We start from the raw sequence: 21,097 nt of genomic DNA, 5'->3' as shown, positions 1-21,097 counted from the left end.
CTGGAGGAGAGGAGGAGGGAGACATAAGGCGAGGAGAAAGGGAAGAAAACTGATTCACTTAGAAGTTAAATTATTTCATCTTTTTTTATTACTTGACCTACTGTTAAGACAATCTGTAACAAAAAGAATATATTAGCACACACAGTATAATCAGACTTTAACCAGGAAAACAATACAAAATGGTCCTTCGGGCCATCTATACTTTCTAGAGTGTTATCTCATCAATTTCACTTACGAAGCCTAGAAATAATGACTCCTACAGCCCCACATACCAACTAAGACAAATTATGGCAATCATGATTTCTCACATATACTCAGACTGCACAAAGATAAAGCTTTTTAAATGTGGTTAATTTTTAAATTTAGACTTAAGATTTCTTAGATTAAAAATAAAAGGGAATAAACAGCAAACCAAATGATTTAAGAGCAAAACTCACTTCAAAAGCATTATAGGTTCTAAATACACATGAACATGACTATATACATATACAAAATTGCAAATTTATGGCATTCTAAAGAATTCATTGAAGTACAGTTTGGCATTGAACAAAATCAAATCAGCTTTAAGCTAACAGAAACATAACTTATTTTTTATTTTTTAAATATAAAAAGGTAGCTAAACACTAAGTACCGATCAGAAAACCCTCCTTTAATAGATTTTGAGAAATAAAAAACTTGTTATATGGCAGCTTTCTATTCCACACTAAAATGTAAATAAAACTTCTTTCCCATATTTATACTCCAAACTTAGTAACAACCTAAAGTGTTCAAATCTATGAAAGAAAATCAAGACCAATTTAAATTACCTGGGAAAAGGCAGGAGAGGTGATTAATAGTCAGCCAGTTGCACACAGATGGAAAATTGCTTGCAGTCACTCCCCAATATAACCCTACATTATATATAAATCACAATGAAAATAAAAGTGCCCACATTACAGAACTGTGAAATTGTGTTTTAAAAAATAAACTGTTGGGTATCACTGGTGCACATGGAATAATGTAACACATAAAGATGATACAGCTGGAAAATACTGAAATACAGTTAAGACTCAACAAAAGTTTACTTAGAAAAAAAAAAGTTTGCCAAAGAAATAAATGCTAGATAGGAAAGCAGAACTTTTCAGCAGGATGGCCTTTTAGACCAACTTGAAACAGCAGACACATTCTACCCACCCCCCAACCCACCATAAATTCTAGTTAATGTAAAAAGGAGGGAAAAGGTTAAACCAAAGTAAACCTTCTTCCCAGATCTCATGCCCTAATGAATGCAGTGGGATAAAGATCCCAACACTGAACTCTGCCCACCTGGCATTTCTCCTGTTAACAATGTCACCTCAATTTTTCTATTATGACATTTGTTACATCTATTCTATTCCCAGCAAATCCAATGCCCTGGACTCACTGTTTTTTGAGCACAGATTATCCTGGAGTCAACTGAAGGCTGTACATTAACCAAAAGCTCTAAATTAACAACCAAGAGTATAGACCTCAAATTCTTTTTCTCAATTCAGCATCTGATGATCAGTATTTGGCACTAGCTGGTTAAAGGTCTAATCAAAATTTGTGAGCTGAGGCAGATGTAGTTAAACTACAACCCAATATTTGCAGCCAACGATTTGGTTTTAAACTGAAAAGGCAGGTATAGATAGCCACACCCAAACACATTTCAGAACTTCAGGAAACATTAAGATATAAACAAAACCAGGCAAATTAGCTTGACAAAAATTCTGGTTAAAAACTGAACAGATCACATCCATCTGATAATTAGCAAAAATGGACACTTTTCCACCCTCACACTAGTTTAAATATAGGCAGATGTCTTTCTAATGCTAAGGTTTTTTCTGTATGCTTTTCCTAGTTCTCAGAGCTTAAGGAAATCATTTATTCTATAAACACAGCATATATGGCCACAGTCTGAAATAGGCACATAACTGGAAAATGATGTCACTTAAAAAAAACTTATCCTATAATATCATTAGTCTATGGTGATTTATTTGGTGCAGGGATCTGCCCTCACCAAAAAGCATGGCACGCACTGCCCAGGCTGAATACTAACACTGCACAAACAGAAGCAGTAACAGCAAAGTCTCCAAAGAACTCTTTCTGTTTATTTAACTGTGTGTGAGCATTCAGTTAATGCTCCAAATTAAAAACGGTGCAATAGAAGCATTTTTAATATAAACAGACAATAAGCTATGATGCCAGTGGCCACGTGGCACTGCAAATAGGGAGAGTGAAGCAGTCTGCATGAATGAAGCATGGACTGGGGAGAAGAAAAAAGGGAGGCACAGGAGGCAGATTTCAGACAGACAGTGACACAAAACTGTTGTACTGCTGGATGTTCCGTTTTAGGATATCCGAGCATGGGCCCAGAACACGTTCAAATCTAGGTCGGTCCAGCTTCACACACTTCAAAGGACCACGAGCAACCACGGTGGCAGCGCGAGGCCGATTCATGAGGAGTGCGATTTCACCTGCAGAAGGCGAAGAGAGAAGGGTAAGGGGAGGCTCACTTCTACAGAACACAATTCCTTACAGGTATGCTTCTGAGAAAAAAGAGAAAATAAATATTTCTCTTAATAACTTACTGTAGGCCACACTTTATCTGCACTTAAAAAAAACCAGATAGATGAGATAATCGGTAACTTAATTATTAACTGAGTAAAGGTCAAAATCCCACGCCATGTCTCTGTGACCCAAAAAAGACTGGAATTCAAAACTAAAATTCAGGAGAAGGAAAGACAAAATTATGAAAGACTGTAGTATCTCACTGAGAGGTGACAAAGAAACTATGCATTTATTGTTACGGAATCCACATACCAAAATAATCAGAAGGCCCCAACCTGCCGACTTCAACAAACTCTTCCTCTTCTGACCGACGTTGCAGCACCGCAGCTGAACCCTGTAGTAAAATCACCAAAAAGCAAAACAAATATTTTCAAGTCCAGTGTAGCTTTTAAATATCCTATGCAATTTTAGCTACTTTGCAAATTAAGAAAAAATATTATTCAGCAGCTATTTTGAATCCTGTGTGCTCACACGATGAAAGATGCCTAAGAAGCACTACATGAGTTTCAATTCCTATTTACCCAGCAGCCCCTGCCAGAGGTTCTTCTTATCAAGCCAACATATGTATTTAAAAAGCTCAGACTTGGGTTAGCAAACTACAGCCAGAGCACTGAATACAAGCTCACTGCCTGTTTTTACAAATAAAATTTTACAGGAACACACCATTTACATATATTGTCTATGACTGCTTTTGCATCTTTGCTACAGAAAACCTTATGGCTCACAAGGCCTAAATTACCTACCAACTGGCCCTTTTATGTAAGTCCCACAACCCCTGGTTTAAATAAAATCTATCAGTATCTACTGAGTTACATTCATAGAAAATATGCTCTTTGGATCTGCAAGGGTATATGCTATACATTTAAACAAGACAGTGAAGATATGAAACAGTAGCTTTAGAACTTACATACCTGCCTTTGATCCTTGTGTGAAAATAGCCCAAACACATAATTTTAACAAGGATGGTGCAGAATCATCACAGTTTGTTATGTTAAACGGTAGAGTTTTATTTGGCTTGTCTGATGAGGATTAATTTGAGAAGGTCAGAATTTGGTTATTATGTTATGAACAGCCCTTCCAGAATTCTGACTCAAACATTTAAAATGTGGTGGCGTGGCAGAAAATCAAACATTTCGAAGTGAAGATAATTTTTAAATAAAACTATCAGGAATTTTTCAAAACTGAAGCTATAAATCAAAATTAGGCCTTTTTCTCTCTCCTATAGTGAACAACTTTTTAAGTATCAAATGTAGGGCTCCACACCTCTAGAATAATGAAGAACTCATCCCCTGGCTCTCCCTGCACCACAATCTTCTGTCCATCTTCAAACTGCACAGGTTCCAAAGCATCAGCCACTGTGAGACGTTCCCACTTGTCCAGAGATTCTGGAAAGCAAGAATAAAAAGATTCTCTATGTTACTAGTGTTGCTAAAAAACTTCAAAACAAGAAGTATAAAAGAGTCAACCAAACAGCCAATGCCCATTTAACACTCTAGCAGTATCACAGATTAGACAGGGCACCTGTCTTCAATTACTTCTAGTCTCAGCAAGATCTTCCTACTACTTTAAAACCCTTAGATCCTCACCTCTGTAGTCCAACTGCCAGGTAAATTTATACCAACTGCACCCCAATAGAAAGGGAATAAAAATGATTAAGTATTCCTAAAGACTGTCATTAATGTAAATCTACAGTTACAGGACCCGAAAGTAAGTGTCACCATCCGTATTATTCCAGAGGTTCACAGAAATAACTTATCTTTCTGATCATCAAAAAACTTCAACAAAGATCCTGGCGCTGTTGCAGTTGTAGCTGCATTCATCCCACCGGTTCCTGGACTTGCCATGGGAATGAAGGAGGAGATATCTAAGCTGGCATGTGCATACAGTAAAACAACAAATTTGACTGGATCTATACTGTCGGAACTCAACCAAGAATTAGGAGAAGTGCAAGTTGCAGCGCTCCAAAATCTTGCGACTATAGACTATCTACTGTTAAAAGAACATATGGGATGTGAACAGTTCCCAGGAATGTGTTGTTTTAATTTGTCTGATTTTTCTCAAACTATTCAAATTCAGTTAGACAATATCCATCATATCATTGATAAGTTTTCACAAATGCCTAGGGTGCCTAACTGGTTTTCTTTGTTTCACTGGATATGGCTGGTAATTGTAGGTCTGCTTTTGTTATGTAGCTGTATTCCTATTATGTTAATGTGTGCACGCAATTTAATTAGTAATTTAAAACCTATACATGCTTATGTTACACTACAATAAGATATGTCAAAGAAATAATCAATCTTCCCATGTTTTCTTCCTTCTGCTACTTCTATAGCTTCTCTTCTTCCTTCATAATTACAACCCCTAAGTAGAATTCGTGCCTCATATCGAAATTACCGAGTATCATGATTCTTCCAAGTGGTAAAGATACCTCAAGACAAATGCTGGGCATAGAAGCCACAGGGCATAAATATGCAAAGAAGTAAAAAGCTAACCTTTTCAAACAATAAGGCTTCCCTCTCACTTACCAACTTCACATTTCCCTGTATGGCCCCGGAAGATGACTGGTTAGCCAGAGACGGGTAAGATTCCTCAAGGGAGGAACAACCTAAGACAGGCACAGTCGCAGGGGGGCCATCAGGTGAGAAATTGGGGATCAACAGAGGTGAGGCTTAGAACCTCACCCCCCCTGTTTTGAGAGAAATCTTCTGCATCCGTGGAGATTTTGTTGCCCTTGTCTAGCTTGGATTAATACTTAGTCTATAGGCACAGACCTGATCATCTACATTTGCCCTCTTACAGCACTAAACTATGTTTTCTACCTTTATCTTGCATCTACCTACCACTTCAGCATTTTATTAAAAATAATAATAATAAGGGAGAAATGTGGGATTCACATATAAATCAAGTATAAAAATCAAACGAATAATCAGAATTGACCCGATTGCTTGTAAGTTCATGATGCATGATCAAAACCGAAAGTTTCTGTGTTGACTGCCCTTGCACTGTTCACCATGTAAGAACTTATGCACTATGCAAGAACTTGTTCACCATGTAAAAACTTGTTCGTTAAGCTTCAGAAGATTGGAGACTGTAGAGAATTAGGCTTGGGGTTGATTAATCATTGTGCATTGAGTCCCCTATACAGAATTTTATTGTTGTTAACAACCATATGATCAATAAATATGAGATGCCCTCCAAAAGAATAAATAAATAAATAAATAAATAAAAAGAAATAACTTATCTTTCTAAATCCTCAGTTGACTTTATGAAATCAACAAGAACTAGAAATAACTTCTGTTCCCAAAGCCCAAACTAACACCCAAGACACCAGGCAAATGTAATCATTTCACATAAATAAGGGGGAAAAACTCACTTCACTGTAACAAAACAGTGGAAGAAAAACTACTTACTGTCTTATAAAAATCACCATTTCTCCTCCCAAGAACAGGTTATAATGATGTCTCTAAGGTCCACACATAATAAAATTCACAGAAATATCTTCAATTAACCTGTTTTACTCTAAATTTCAATAAACTTGTTTTTAAAAAGAAAGCCAGGAACAGCACCTAATCCTTCTACAGAGGAAATGCATTCTTGGAAATACTCAACTTTCCTGAACTAATAAATTCATTGATGAAGTAAAAAAACAGAAGTCACAAGAGGAGTAACTGTGAATGACCACAGTCAGAAGGAAAAACACATTTAGCCTGTTTCTCCAGGAGGAATAAGCAGCACTTAACTCCAGAAAGCTTTTCCCAGGTCCAATCATTTCTCCTTAAGAGGTTTATCATATACTAGTAAATTAAATACACCTTAAAATTATCTGTTAGTCAAACTTCAACTCTGTATTTCGTGTCTTTTTCATTATTAGCAAAAAAAAAAAAGTTGATAGTTTTTATGAAATACAATGGATTCTCAAGTTTCACTCACACTTTAATTGAACAATTCTCCATGCAATCCTCCAAAACTCACCTAAAATAGATACTTTACTAAGAAACTCCTCATACATCTTCCGCTTTCTCAGTGTGCTTCCCTATAAATGAAAAAAGTGAAAGTCATACCTCAAAATGTGTAATTACCACATAATGCTGTAGAATAATATTAAATTTCAAGTAAATTTTTTTAAAAAATAGAGAAGTCAAAGCTTGCTGCTGCTCTTGATATGTGATTTTTCTTCATGTTGAAGATGGTTAAGTCCCTCTGTTCAGCTCAACAAAAACTCTTAGTAACTTGTTCCTACAAGTAGCACCAGGTATATGGTCAAAGAAGGGTCGGTCCTAGCACCACCAATTAGTAAAATGCCAAATGAACAAATAATCCGTTCTCCCAAAAAATAACCAAGTAATATATATTACTACAGATGAATGTATTTCCAGCCCAGGGTTACTTTCCCACAACCCCAATCCTCGACAGAACAAGGAAATGAAACTACTACCACTTACAGATACCCTCCCCAAAAAGTGTCAGAGCCCCCAACTTAACCAAGCTATCTTATCTGCAGGGTTTGGTTTGTTCAATATATGTGGGGGAAAAAGACGGGGAAACACATAGTCCTCTATGATAAACATTCCTTACACAGTACATTGCCTTGGCAACTTACGTATTTATAAACTTAAAAATATTTATATACATACACATATATATGGATGACTTATATTTATATATACACACACACATCCCCCCAAATATAGGAAAGTTTCAAAGCACATCTTGACAGCATATTATGTCAAACAGCCAGAAAGCACCATACACATTTAAGAAAGCCATTCAAGATGACTGATTATCATTAACTGGAACTTCCTCCAAAGCTACTCTACAAGTCTGTCACAAAGTTTTCAATAAGTCTGACTGTATCAGCAGAATGTTCCAACTGTTTTATTATCTTGTTTATTCCTTTAGTGAGAGGGGACATGACATTTGCATTACTGGTAACACACTTGCCTTTAATAACTTTATGTAGTTGGAAGCAGCACCAATCAGGCTATCTTTTGTGTAAAGATGAGGTAAGTGAAGATCCGCTTATTAGCAAATGGAGAGATCTCCAAACATGGCTGACTCCATTAAATATACATATTTGTTTCCCATGTTATTTCTGGCCCAGTGTTTTAAAATACCAGTATCTCAAATGGAATAATGAATAATGCTAAAATGTGCTCAATGCAAAGCAATCATTCAAAGGAATAGTCTCACTTTAATGTGGCAGTGTTACTCAAATATTAGTTAGTAGACTGTAATTCTAAACCACACTCCAAAAACCAGTCTTACCATAAGGATTCTTCTATAGCTGTCTCGGTCAATACCCCACAGTTTCACATTTGTCTTTGCTTTGACAGTGGCTGCCCTAGGTGTTCCATAAATCAAAGCAAGTTCTCCAAAACTCCCTCCTTCCCCAACACTGGTTGCCCATTCATTGTTGACATAGACCTAAGATGCAAATGACAAAGAAGTGGTGTTCTGTACATACACAAATGCATAAGTATTAAAAACCTGCAAAACTTTTTGAGGTCAGAATCCTGAACTCTGTTCACAAAAATATGTTTTTAAGTACACAGCAGAGCAAAACAGTTGACTTCTGACAATGAATTAAGTTTAGAGTGTTTATAACTTCCTTGGTTTAATTATCTGATAAGAAAAAGGTACTCTGTAAGGATAATAAGGGGCAAAAAGGGGAACTAAGCATTAATAACCATATACACTTGAGAGTACTGTGCTGAGCACTGTGCTAAGCATTTTACTTGCATATAGCACTGAATTTTCCAATAATACTAGGAGAAAAATGCCAGTATCATCCCCATTTCACTTATAAACAAGACTTAAAGAATCAAGAGAGCTGTACCTAATCATAGCAAATGCCTGGGATCTAGACTCTCCCTACACCCGTCTTACTTCACAGCACGCACATACGCCTTAACCACGACTCCAGCAAAAGTTCTGAACTACTTGTCTAGCTAAAGAAATCCCTTCAATAGTTTAAAATGTTTCTGTGTGATTAAAATATTTGGCAAAAGGGGTTGATGAAAACTGACACACAAGGATTATAATAGCCCTTCAGAAACCCCTTAGAAGCAATAAATATCAACACACTGACTTTTAAGATTATCAACATATTCTTGCTATTATTAAATCTTACATCCATCTCTCCTTGATCAATGACATAGAAGTTATCCCCTTCATCACCTAAAAGAGAGGAGAGCAGTAAAGTTAGAAGCATATTAGCAATTAAAGAAACACAAATTGAAACTATCAAATTAATGTAAAATAATAAATTTATTTTATAGAAGTACAGTGAGAGAAGAGTATTATAAATAAATTAACAGAATCTTCCAGGAAAAGAAGCCCCGCAATATATTTTAAAAGTCACAAAGTTGACCAATTTTTTTAGTCATCTCATGGTAAAGAATACCTCCAAAAAATTAAGAAAAAATAAAGCCACACACATACAAAGTTATTAACTGCTACAGCATCTATAATAACAAAACAAGAAACAACTCAAGAGCAGGGAACAAAATACCAGATTTTCTCTAAATGGAAATATATAGACTACAAAAGATAAAAATATATAGAGTACATAAGAAAGGAAAAAAGGAGAGATACCTAAAAGATTATATCCATGTTAGTGTATGTGGGCAAAAGGTAAGAATCAGTAGATGGTGTAGAACCTTTTAAAAAGATGAGCCATATGATGATAAATGCTAAGTGTTTTGCTTAGTTCCTAATTTATGAGTGGTTAATAATCAATATAAAGGCTATATGAAATACATATGGTTCTGAAATGCCATGCAACATTCTAAATAAAAATGCAGGAATTTCCTTTAACAGTTACTATAAACAAAATTTTATCAGATACTAGGGAAATATTAGTACAATAGCCAAGATATGCAAAGAATCTAAATGTCCACTGATAGACCAAAAGATAAAAAAAGACGTGATACATCATACAACTATTACTCAGCCATAAAAAAGAATGAAATCTTGCCATTTGGGACAACATGGATGGACCTAGATGGTACGCTAAGTGAAGTAAGTCAGAGAAAGACAAGACTACATAATTTCACTTACATGTGGAATATCTAAAAAATGAGCAAAACTAAAACAGGCTCATAAACACAGAAAGAAAACATACTTGTGGTTACCATAGCTGTGGGTAGGGGAGAGGGGACCGAAATAGGTAAAGGGTGTTTAGTGAGAATGTTAGGTATTTTGATCAAGGCAGTGATTACATGAGCATACACATGTCAAAATTCATCAAGCTGTACACTAAGATATGTGCATTTTATTATATGCATCTCAATTTTTAAAAAATTTTATCAGATGCCAGGAAAATATTAGTCCCTTAGGAAAAGTATACCTTTTAACTCAGAGATTTTAATTGAGAAAAGAAATAGAAAAACCCAATAGTATAAACAGAAGGAAAATGGTTGGCTGAAAGAAAAACAAACTTCAGTTTAAAAAAGATCCTTTCCCATAGTAATGCTGCACACCATGAAAGCAGCATATCCCTTACCTTGCTGAATAACAGTTTCTCCAGCAATAAAGGAAACCGGAAACATGGCATCAAAAATATCACTGCAAGGGAGAAAAGGCCTCAGGTTATATATAGTTCATGTGCCTCTTCTACGGATTTCAAACATTAACCTTAGAATAAAAGCTCCCATGTTTTCAGCCCAGAATGTCCAAGTGAACAATTATAAAGAGCCCCTAAAACTTGAAACAATGATAAGAATAGTTTGGGACTACAGATTTACTGGAAAGACTGTTTAACCAAGAATCTATACCCACCTCCTCTCATTATCATCAAGATGTGAAAAGAGCACATTCTTTTCAATGGCTTTGGCTAAAGCAGCCATTGTCTTATAATCTTTTGGTATAACCTAGAAAATAGAAAGTCAAATGGCAATTCCATAAACCAAAAACACTTCATGTTTGAACATGCAATTTAATTAAATATCAAGCTGCATTATAGTATTTTTTAAAGACTTGCGTATTTTTAACACGACACATTTGTACTGCCTTTGATTCACAAAGTACTCAACAAATACTAGTTATTCCCCTTGCCTACAACCTGGCCTGTATTTAAAGGTTGGTATTTAGTTCCCAGTCAACAACTAAACAAAAAATACCTCAACCAAGGTCATTATTCTGAAGCAAGAACAATAACTTCATGACAATAAGTCATTTTTTAAACTGTGATCGTGTACTATTAGTTTCACAAGCCTCTTGCCAGGACAATATTCTCTTTGCTCTGCAGGTTAATAGCATGACTCAAAATGGCAGGCAGAGCCAATTAGGATAAATAAAACTTATAGGATAAAAGGTCAAATAAAATCCACAACATGAACTATATATAGGATGCCAAAAGTTGATGCAATTCAAGAGAAAAAGAAGTACTGCCTGCCTCTTCTACAAAACAACAAAAAGGGAAATACAATTACTGTTTTATAATCACTGTTATTTCCTTTAATGACTCGTTATTACAGAAACCTGCTCCCCAGTACCCAACCAAGCACTGTACAGAATGGAGTATGAAACATCCTGCTTTTCTTTCTATGCAAAACACTGTGTGCATTCAGCAAAGGAGACTAGATGACTACCACACGGTCCCGAGAACATTTCCCCAATGTTCACATAGCAAAACGACCTTTCTGACATAGGATGCAGCATCTTCCTCCGTGTAGACCTCAGCACTGATAGCACCCCGTCGCCTCCGGCCCTTAACCACAGGATTAGGTGGAGGAGGAGAGATTTCATCCTCCCTCGAGTCAGCACGGGTGCTTGCTTTCTGCAGATTCTGAATCTGTTTTGCCTCCTCCTGAAAAAAGTTTTAAGTTTATAAAATGAGATCCTCCAGCATGTAAAGTTGCTATTCTATTTCAATGACAGTCCACCTCAGTCACTTCAAATCTCTTTCTCTGTTACCAGTATTAAAGTTAAGGGGAAAAGATTAATTCCAAATGAAAAACAATGGAAAGTCAAGTCTGACAAGAAATACTCTGAAAGAGCCATACTGTTTCTCACATGATAATAGATACCATACTTATTAATAAACAAAAGCCATTAGTATAAGTACACATAATCTGAAGTAAAAAGTTGGTCTTTATAGTAATATATTGACAACAATGATTTATAATGCACAAAACAGTAATGAACTGCAGAACAAAATCCTGGGAAATTAGGTTTCTGTATGCTGCTAACAGATAGCATGAGGGAACCCACCCCTCTTGCCCTGAAGAATGTTACTTAGGGATAACCACTGAAGCACAGCAAAGTAATACAAGAATGTCTAGATTACTGGGTCATTTCATTAATTCAGTAAGTATTCTCTGGATATGACATGCCAAGTCTATACTATACTAGGCAAAGAGAATACAAAAAAAACAATAGGAGAGGGTCCTAAGCCTGTGAAATTCATATTCTAACAGGAGTCTCAAATATAAACAAATAATTAAATGATGTGACAATACCAAGAATTTAAGTAAGATCAGATCAGATCAGATCTAAAAATACTTCTGCCAAGAGAGCTATTACAAAGCATTCTTTATTATCAGGATTTACATGTGAAATTTAAAAAAATTTTTCACCTTTTAAAAATTTATTCAACAAATTCATGTCAAAACAGAGATGAACTATTTAACACTCCTATTTTTCAGATTGAGAGCCTTAAAAAGAAATTCCCTCAGGTCTGCAGCAAAAAATGAGTTACTAAGCCTGACAAAATGAAAGAAAAAAAAAACGTGTTATCTACTGCTTTCCCATTCAACTCATGCTCCACTATTTTTCTAAACCATCTTACAAATTCTAAATGAACTTACTAGCACTTAGTATTTCAGAAAATTGTTTTGAGAAAAGAAATTGTGGAGATGCCTACTTTTTCTCCTACATGGTACTCAGCCCTGCTTTTAGAATCAAGACAAAAAAACTATATGCAGCAAGAAAAGTCTAGTATGATAATCATCAAGGAATTAATAGTGTTAATTTCTATTAGAATCATGTCTTGATTTTCTTTGGGGGGAAGGTTGGTTTTATTTTTCTCATTTCTCTGGATTTTCTTTTTCAATTAAGAAAAAATATAAAAAACATGTAACAAAAATAAACTAAATATATTTGTGTATTTAATTACAGATGTACTTTCTTCTTGACCAAATAATCCAGTAATTCTACTTAAAGGAATTTCTTCTAAAATAGGCAGATATGTGAAATGATATATACACAGTTATTGATTGTACAATTGTCTGTAATAGTAAAACACTATAAACAACCAAAATGGTTATCAATGGGGTGATTAAATAAATTATAGTATATAGATACAATGGAAAAGAACAGGAAGCTCTTTTATATATGAATTGGTCTGTAAATGCCCACCTATTATCTATGGAACACTGGCTGCATTCATGACCAGTGGGGAGGAGGAGGTTTTGCTGTTATACCCTTTTGTACCTGCAGAATTTCCAATCATGTGCAAATATGTAACCAATTTTTAAAAATACATTTTTTAAAAAGCTCACTTCATTTCATTCTGGTAATCCCAATAATCAGTAAGGTATTTCCATTCCGTATTAACACAGAACTATAAATCTCAAGTCTCCCCAAAGTTCAAAGTTTAATGAAACAATAAATGAAAACACAAATTCTACTCCCAAATTTGTCACTGCCATTTCACAAAAACTTCATGAAAGATTTCACAAATAGTATCTCATTTGTAACTGTAATCTAAATAAATTTTTAAGATAACTTTGAAGTACCAAAAGCATTTTGATTTTAATACTATTTCATGGACTCTCATCTAACATCATGCAAACAACGTAATCGTGAAGACTCAGAACCATTAATTAGATCATAAAATTCTAATATGTATTATTTTACATTTTTATATCCTTTTTCTTGCTGTCATTCTGCTGTCAGTCTTGTACCTCTTCAGTTCCCTCACTAATTAAAATAAAAGCAAAAAAAAACCCACAAACAGACAAACCCTCCCATGTCTACTTACTGGCTAATATAGCATTATGTTCTAGAGTTTCAAGTTCCAATTCTGTCCCTACCACTTATTTGGTATGTTTTCAATAATTATTCGTTCCCTCCCTGCCCTTGCCATTCCATTCTCCTCTGTAAGTGAAGGAAGCTCCCCACTCCACTGACTTGGGGCATGGCCTTATGACTTGCTTTGCCCATAGAATGTAAGAGAACATGCCACACCATGTCTGCTGTATTATAGTATGGTTCTGCCCCCGAGCTTCTGATCCCTCTCTGCCTTGAGAAAAGCATGCTCTATATAGTGGCTGCTCCTTCCACTGAGCCCTAGAATAAATAGGACATGTGGAATCAAGATGACAGAAGAAGCTGAACCCAGAAAAGCTGCACATGACCAAGAAATTAGGTCTTTTGTATTAAACCTCTTAAATGTGGGGGTTGTATATGGCTACAGCAAAAGCTAACTACTACATGGTATGATCACACCCAAAGTGCTTAGTTTCTTAGTTTTACCTGCTACCTCTGTAAAATGGTCATAAGCACCTACCTCACAAGTTTTAAATAATGAGCCTGTATGTACGTAAAGTGCTTCCCATAGAACCTGGCACATAAGAGACAATCAATGCTCATAGCTATTAGAATGCCTCTGATCCTTAATGCAGGCAAGGTTCTAATAAATATATGCATAAAAGGGGACTCAAATTCCAGATGATAATCTGAAGTAAAACACAGAAACTTTCAATGGGCTAATTGTGAAAATTCGGGGTGCATTTCTTACTGACTAGCTGACGGTACCAGAAACACAACCCTTGATTAACACAGGGAAGGAAGTGACCAAAACGTGACTATGTATTTCAGGCCTGTAAACCAACCAATGTATAGAGCAATGATCTGTTGAAAAGTTCAAAATCTAGTAACTTTAAAGTGAGATATCTATATTCAACCCGAGCTAAAGAAATACATGCAAGTGAACAAAGACCCTTGAATTGTAGTAAAAAGTGTGTTAAGCTGTGACATTTATTTAAAGATAAAGAAATCCACACTAAATCTAAAAATCCCATCTGCAACAAAATGGCTTTAATTCTTGCTTTCACCTCAGTTAGTGCTTAAACAGTGCTAAGGTAACTACAGGCTTGAAAACTAGGACCACACACTCAGCACTCCCTATAAAAAGACCCACACTTAATGTCTCACCAACTTCATCCCTTCATTTGATGGCTTCTATTGATGTCCAGAGAAGACGGATCACCTTAAGTGACCCATTTCAAGAAGCCGATCTCCAGGAACGCACTTATTTCAAAACAGGGAATGTCCATAGCAGCCTGGCTCTACAGTACTTTAATGTTTGGAAAGTGCTTATAAATAAGAGAAAACAGAACTTTCTACCACAATTCCAAACAGCAAAGCTATATTCAGAAGGACTGGTTACTTGTTTGTTATGGTGCTCAAATTATTCTAATCATGGTACTAAACACCAATTTTTGCAAACAGCTTCTCAGGAAAATAGTAGAAAAAATTCCCCATTAGTAAGCAATTTTAGTATAAATCTTAGTACAAACAGATTTACTAATAAATTATGCTGAGAAATTGCCCAAACCAGTGGGATACATTACCAATATTTCCATTATACAATTAGATAATTAATGATCATATATACCTAAGAAAAGCATCCTAATTGTTCATAATCATTCTGAACCATATCAAAACTAGAATATGTGTAAGAAAACCTGAAAACTTCACTCATTTACAGAAGCAAATCAAACTCCTCAAACATTTAATGGCCCAGGCTTTCTCATTCATCGTTTCTTGAGGGAGTTGAAGCATTGTCCTTGATGCAAAAATATCATTTTGCTTAGATAAGCACATACCATATACCTAGGTCACACCACACACACAAAGATGGGCAACAACGAATAAAAGTTGGATTAAATTTTCTCAAAAGGAAAACAAGTCTTAACCAAAACTGTAAATAAAATAAAATTTTGACAACCATCAATCTTGCTATCTCTGCTCTACAGTCAATTCATCTGAGATATATTCTACAATAAAAAAGGACTTCACTAATTCAGAATTTCTGATATATCAGTCACAAGCTACATTCTAATATCTCATTACACTGGTTTACAAAGGTTGGGTAAGATTTAAGTTTATTTGCTTGGTGAAAAAGAGAAAAGCATTAACTGCTTTCAAGTACGGTCAAATTTCTCATTTCATACAACTCAACACAACTGCTGTACTATTTCTGAAATTTTATATAATTCATTATTTTATTTAGTCAGTTTTATGTATTAAATAAAACGGTTACAAAGAACAATGTTTGGAAATGCTTTGTTAGCGAAATAAATTTAGCATAGGATGTTTTCTGATGAATTCTAGTGATCACCAAGTTAAAAATTACTACAAATGCCTTAACCCATTTCTTTCTTGAAATTATATTTTAGACTTATTTGGTCAGAATTCCTTTTCTTCCAAAACATACAAATTAGCGACAGTTTACAGCATTACAGCTAATACCTGACAGGAGCATCTCATCACCTCCCCACATTTATTTTTACCTTCTCCAACCTCTCAAAGTATTCCCTGAGGAATGCCATAGGTCTCTCGGGTCGAGCAGTGCACAGCTGCACAATAGAGTCCTTGAGCAGAGCCTGGATGTTGTGCTTCTGGACATAGAGCTCACATTCCCGGAGGCTGCGCTCCTCCTCACTAGCGGCAGTGCTGCTAGACGCCATGGTTCTCTGTAAGGAAAAATACACACAAGCTTGTGTAAAGTATTTACAAGGAACCGATGCCAATTTGGCCTTTGACTTAATAAATTCATTAGGCAACAGACTGACAAGAAACTTTTTAAGTGGATTTTTTTTTTAACAGGAAGGTAGGGGAATAAAGTATGTAAAAAAATAGCCTTCTTCCAAATTAGTATTTCATTTTTGTTCCTGCTGCAGGATCTAGGCTCTTCAGGCAGCAACAGAAAAGGCAATAACCTCAGCTCCTGGGAGGAAGCATGAGCCACTATCCCCTGCCACCGAGGCGGGCTACTGAGGAGTCAGGCCCTTGAGGGACTTTCATTCAGTTCTCCCCCTGTAAAAGAAATCATAATGACGTGTGCAGTGTGTAAACGGTAAACAGGACACAGAATTACAAGGGCACACAAGTGGCTCAAAGGAAAGCAAGCAAGCACAATGAAGAACAACTGACATTCCCTATCGATAACTCCTATCCCAGGGGAGTGTCCTAACATCACCAATCAAACAACTGGAGCAAAGGATCTGATTAGCCAACTAGGAGTGTAACCAAAATTTTTAAAAACACAAAGGAAATGCCAGATGAGTTTTGAGAAATCCCAGATGAGTTTTAAAAGCAACCTTTTATTCCCGAGTCTTTTACCAGATTCCAGCCCTAAATGATAACACACTTGCCCGCTGGTAAAAGGGAACAACCTTAATAGAAAAAAAACAAACAAAACCAAAATACCTTATCAACCAAATGACAAAAAATGTGAACAGGAAAATGTCAGAACATTTTCTTCATTTGGACAAAAAAATGTTAAAACATGTTGTTTTAAACCTATGTGAAGATCAAGCAGATAAACTGCATTTAATGAATTATAGAGGGCTCAAACTACCTTGAATGTGAAGTAAAATACATAGAAATACAGTGAGCACCTAACCTTACCCTGGTATTGTTTACTAACAACAGAGTCATAAACTGTTTTCCAACTCCTATTTACTAAGCAATTAAGATTAGAAAATAAAAGCGAGATCTCCTTCAGTATGCAACCGAATTCAATACTACTAGATCTTTTCCAAATGCACAAAAACTACTGAGACCAAACTCGTAAGTTTAAAAAGGGAAACACCAGAGTAAAAAGCTACAAGTGCTCTTTGGCTCTCGTTTTGTTGACAACTTTCACAATAAAGGTCAATAACTGAGTAGACAAATTCAGACCATGAGCATGTTCGTAGCTTCCTGACAAGTACATAAATCAGAAGCCACAGAAAAATAATCATGCTGCTACTTCAGAAACAGTATTAAAAAAAAAAATCATCTACTTTAGGATCGATTTATACCAGCCACTGTAGAATTTTCTGCACTTCAATACCGAAGTCCACAAGAACAATGATAAGTCAGACCTTACAGGCTTCACAACGTTCAGAAGTATTTCAGGAATATCAGTATATGCATTCAATTGATCAGAGAAGTTTCTGAAAGATCAGGTCTTTGGCTGGTAGGAATGAGAGTACTGGGGGTCTAAGAGGTAAAACTGGTTTTTGGTTGAAAGAAAGTAATGTTATTAGAAAAGACCAAAAAGATGCCACATCCACAAAAACGCCCTAAGGTTAATGCAGTCACCATGTGAGCCCCTGCATATCCAAATTTCATGGTCTTAGTATTTATCGCGTATATCTAGATTAACTCTGTACTTAGTATTAAAAGCCCCGCAATTTATCTTCTCCCCACCAAAAATTAACTACTTTAAGACTTTCACTACACTGTGTCTACTCATAAGACAACATTCAAAATCCTTCTTCTGGAAACTGTGTTAAAATTCAGTTTCAGAAGGATTAATTTGAGAAAATATTTAAAACGCTTTGAGAAACTTGCTGATTCAGACCGCAGCCCCTCCGACCAGCCGGGAACACTACATTGGTGTCATCTTGAGGAAGTAATTATCTTTCTTTTCTCTGCTGAAAAGACCAAATCGCTTGGGAATCTCCCAATTAGGTAAGTCATCTGGCATCACACCTGCACTGGACTGGAGGGGTTAAAAGGTGCCGCGTACGTATTTTCAACAGGAAGGACAGGAAAGTGCCCTTCACTTCACTTAGTCCAGAGTCATGGCGACAGAATTCAGAAGAGAAGACAACCCTTCATCCTGCTCTAGTCGGAAGGCGTTAACGGTGACGAGGAGACCTCGCGGGTGGCGGGTGGGGAGGAGGTGAAGACCGGGAAAGGAAAGGTGGTGACGGGAACAGAAGGACATTTAGGAGCCAGCCTAAGACCATCGTTGCGGGAGGAGAGAGCAATCCGGGAAGAAAAGGAACTCGGGCTGCTGGAGACGACCAGGAGAGCGGCAAGCGAAACGAAAACCACGGATCTTAACATCCGCCAGAAACACTGGTGAAAACGACGGCAGATGCTGGGAAAACCGAGCTCCTGCCCTTCAGGAAACGGGGGCGGGCGGGCGAGGAGGCCGCGGTGCGCGGGGGCGGAGGCCGCGGAGGCGGCGGGGCCGCGGCCGGGACAAGGGGGCGCGCGCCGCCGCGGCTACCAGCCCCGGCCCAGAGACGTCGGCGATGGCCGGGGGCCTCGGAGGTGCACGCTCAGGCACGGGGGCGCGGCCCGGGGGGCAGGGTCTGTGCGGAGGCGCCCGCCGGGGCCAGAGAGGGGCAGGGGGTGCGGCCGTCCCCCTGCAGGTCGCTCCCCGCGACGCCATCTTGGATCGGTCCGGCGCCCCCAAACGGGCAGCGGGAGGGCGAAACTCGCGCCGCCGGGACCCCACGCCAACCCCACTCACCTAGGGATGGGCGACGGAGGGCAGGGGCCTGTGGGTGCGAGGCTGCGGCTTGCTGAGCTCTCTGAACGCGTCCCTCCCAGCTCGTCTCCACTCCGCGATAACGGCTGCGCGGCGACTCCACCGGAAACGACACGGCTGTAACCAATCAGCGCTCGGCTGCTGACGTCAATGCGCCTCGTTCTGGCCAGAGCTGTCGCCTTGGCAACCTTAAAGGCGCTGCGGCAGCCGTCCCTTCCCCGCCCCTCCTTGAAAGCCCCTCACTCCTGCTCACCCGAGAATCGTTCCTTCTCTGCCTTTTGAATATCGTACCTCGTTCGCTGTCCGCAGCGCCTTCCTCACGCCTGCCTCTCGGCCTCTCCGCACTGTCTCTAGCCGGCGCTTCTCTCCTCTTATTCACCTGTCCGCCTCACCTGTTCCGCACTGAATGCCTCAGGTCCCCTATATTCTTGCTTCTGCTCTGCGCTCTGTCTCCGCGCGGCCTTCGGGAACTTTCTGTCCTCTGCTCCGCTCCTCTGCCCTCCCCGCTCACCCTCCTGCCTCCGTCGCCGCCTCTGCCTTTTCTCCGTCCGTCCCGCGCCCACGTGGGGCGTCTCGGATGACCGGGGGGCGACTCCGCCCTGTGGCCCCTGCTGGCGGCGGAGGCGGGCCGGGGCGGGGAGACTCCCGCCGTTGCCAGGCCCGGGAGGAGGCGGTCGCCTGGCGGATCTGCGGCAGCTGCGCCGCGCGCGCGGGCGGATGCAGGGATGCACAGGCCCGGCCGCGCATCCTGTGCCGGCCTCGCCGTGCGGACCTCCGGGCACCGGCCGGCCATCCGGTCCAGGAAATCTGAGGCCTGCCAAGTGTCTGCTTGGCACGTCGGGCTGCTCTCCCGTCCGGGGGTGCTGTCATCAGTGGAGGCCGTGCCGTCCCTATGGGCACAAGTCACTGGCAAGGGCTTTGTCAGGGTCTGGGAGAGGCCTGAGTCCTGCTAGAACCTGATATTCTGTCCCCCATCATCGCGCCTGACCCCGCTGAGAAGTACAAAGCGTGCAGATTGGCACAAACCCTCTGCAACCACACAAGAAATCTCAACTGCCCGCAAAAGCTGCGTGATGGTGGGAGAGGGAGGGACTTCTTCACTGCTTCAACCATTTTTTTCCATCAGAGAATCTTCGAGGAGGAAGAAAAGGGGAGCAGGGGAGAGCTTTAGACATGTAAAGTCGGTAAATGAACGAAGAAGGCCCTTGGCGGACCGTATCCATGTGTCCCCCTGGTACCTACCTGTTGTACCGGTGGTATATAGCTCTAAGGCTGTAGGTATAAAACACGCAATGGATTTAACACTTAACACAAAAAATACATGTAAATATCTCAACAATTTTTATGTTGATTCTAGGTTGAAATGGTCATATTTTGGATATATTAGGTTAAATATTAAAATGAATTTTGCCTTTGTTTTTTCAATGCACCTCTTAGAAAAATTTCCATTACAGATATGGCTCGTGTTATATTCCATTGGACAGCACTGCCCTATGCCAACGGCACCCCTAAATCCACCAGTCTGATATGGGGCCTGCTCATGGGAGCATTTCTTTTATTTAGTTGTGGTCAGCCCGGCTAGGGGAAGTCAAAGGAAGCAAACATCAGAAGGGCCCTTTAGGACTACAGGATGTGAATGTGGGAGAGAAGCCTCTCCCACCCACTCCCCTGCTCTCTGACCACTAGCCTTTTACCAGGTATGGGTGGAATAGGGGACAGCGCCTAAGCCATATAGAATTTCACCCTTGTCAGTACAAAGAAAGGCTAATAAACTGAACCCGAAGCTGGCAAGCAGGAGAGGAAATTGGATAGCATTAAGCAGGCCCAGTCATGTTCTAAGAAGAAAACACTGCAGTCAGATAAATCTGAGTTGGGTTGCAGGCTCTGCCATACCCAGTGATTGACTTCATCTCCATTAGCCTGTTTCCTCAACTCTAAAAGGATAAGCAAGACTACATGCTAAAAGGTTAATTTGATAATGATAATAACAGCACACATGTCCACAACACGTACTTTGTTCTTGGCACT

The 21,097-nt window shown here is 38.8% G+C and overlaps 1 protein-coding gene across 3 annotated transcripts; it reads right to left on the bottom strand.

Annotated features, from left to right (window-relative positions):
* Positions 1-65: 65 nt before the first annotated feature.
* On the bottom strand, positions 66-19,767 carry PRKAR1A (protein kinase cAMP-dependent type I regulatory subunit alpha). Of its 3 annotated transcripts, XM_036899885.2 has the most exons (12): positions 19,361-19,759; positions 19,052-19,186; positions 16,089-16,271; positions 11,207-11,377; positions 10,348-10,439; positions 10,073-10,134; positions 8,699-8,745; positions 7,834-7,992; positions 6,541-6,601; positions 3,832-3,953; positions 2,821-2,902; positions 66-2,474 (listed from the first exon to the last, which is right to left on the bottom strand). In XM_036899885.2, exons 3-12 carry the CDS (start codon positions 16,263-16,265, stop codon positions 2,302-2,304), a joined length of 1,146 nt encoding a protein of 381 aa, XP_036755780.1. In that variant the 5' UTR covers positions 16,266-16,271; positions 19,052-19,186; positions 19,361-19,759; the 3' UTR covers positions 66-2,301. The 3 variants fall into 3 exon arrangements, with proteins under 3 accessions (XP_036755780.1, XP_036755781.1, XP_036755779.1); XM_036899886.2 differs by lacking the exon at positions 19,052-19,186 and having other exon boundaries at positions 19,361-19,767; XM_036899884.2 differs by lacking the exon at positions 19,361-19,759 and having other exon boundaries at positions 19,052-19,321.
* Between the last annotated feature and the right edge of the window lie 1,330 nt (positions 19,768-21,097).

The sequence above is a fragment of the Manis pentadactyla genome, chromosome 4, assembly GCF_030020395.1.
Source record: "Manis pentadactyla isolate mManPen7 chromosome 4, mManPen7.hap1, whole genome shotgun sequence".
Lineage (NCBI taxonomy): Eukaryota > Metazoa > Chordata > Mammalia > Pholidota > Manidae > Manis > Manis pentadactyla.
The sequence above is the reverse complement of the archived record's forward strand: the minus strand, read 5'-3'. Positions and strand labels throughout refer to the sequence as shown.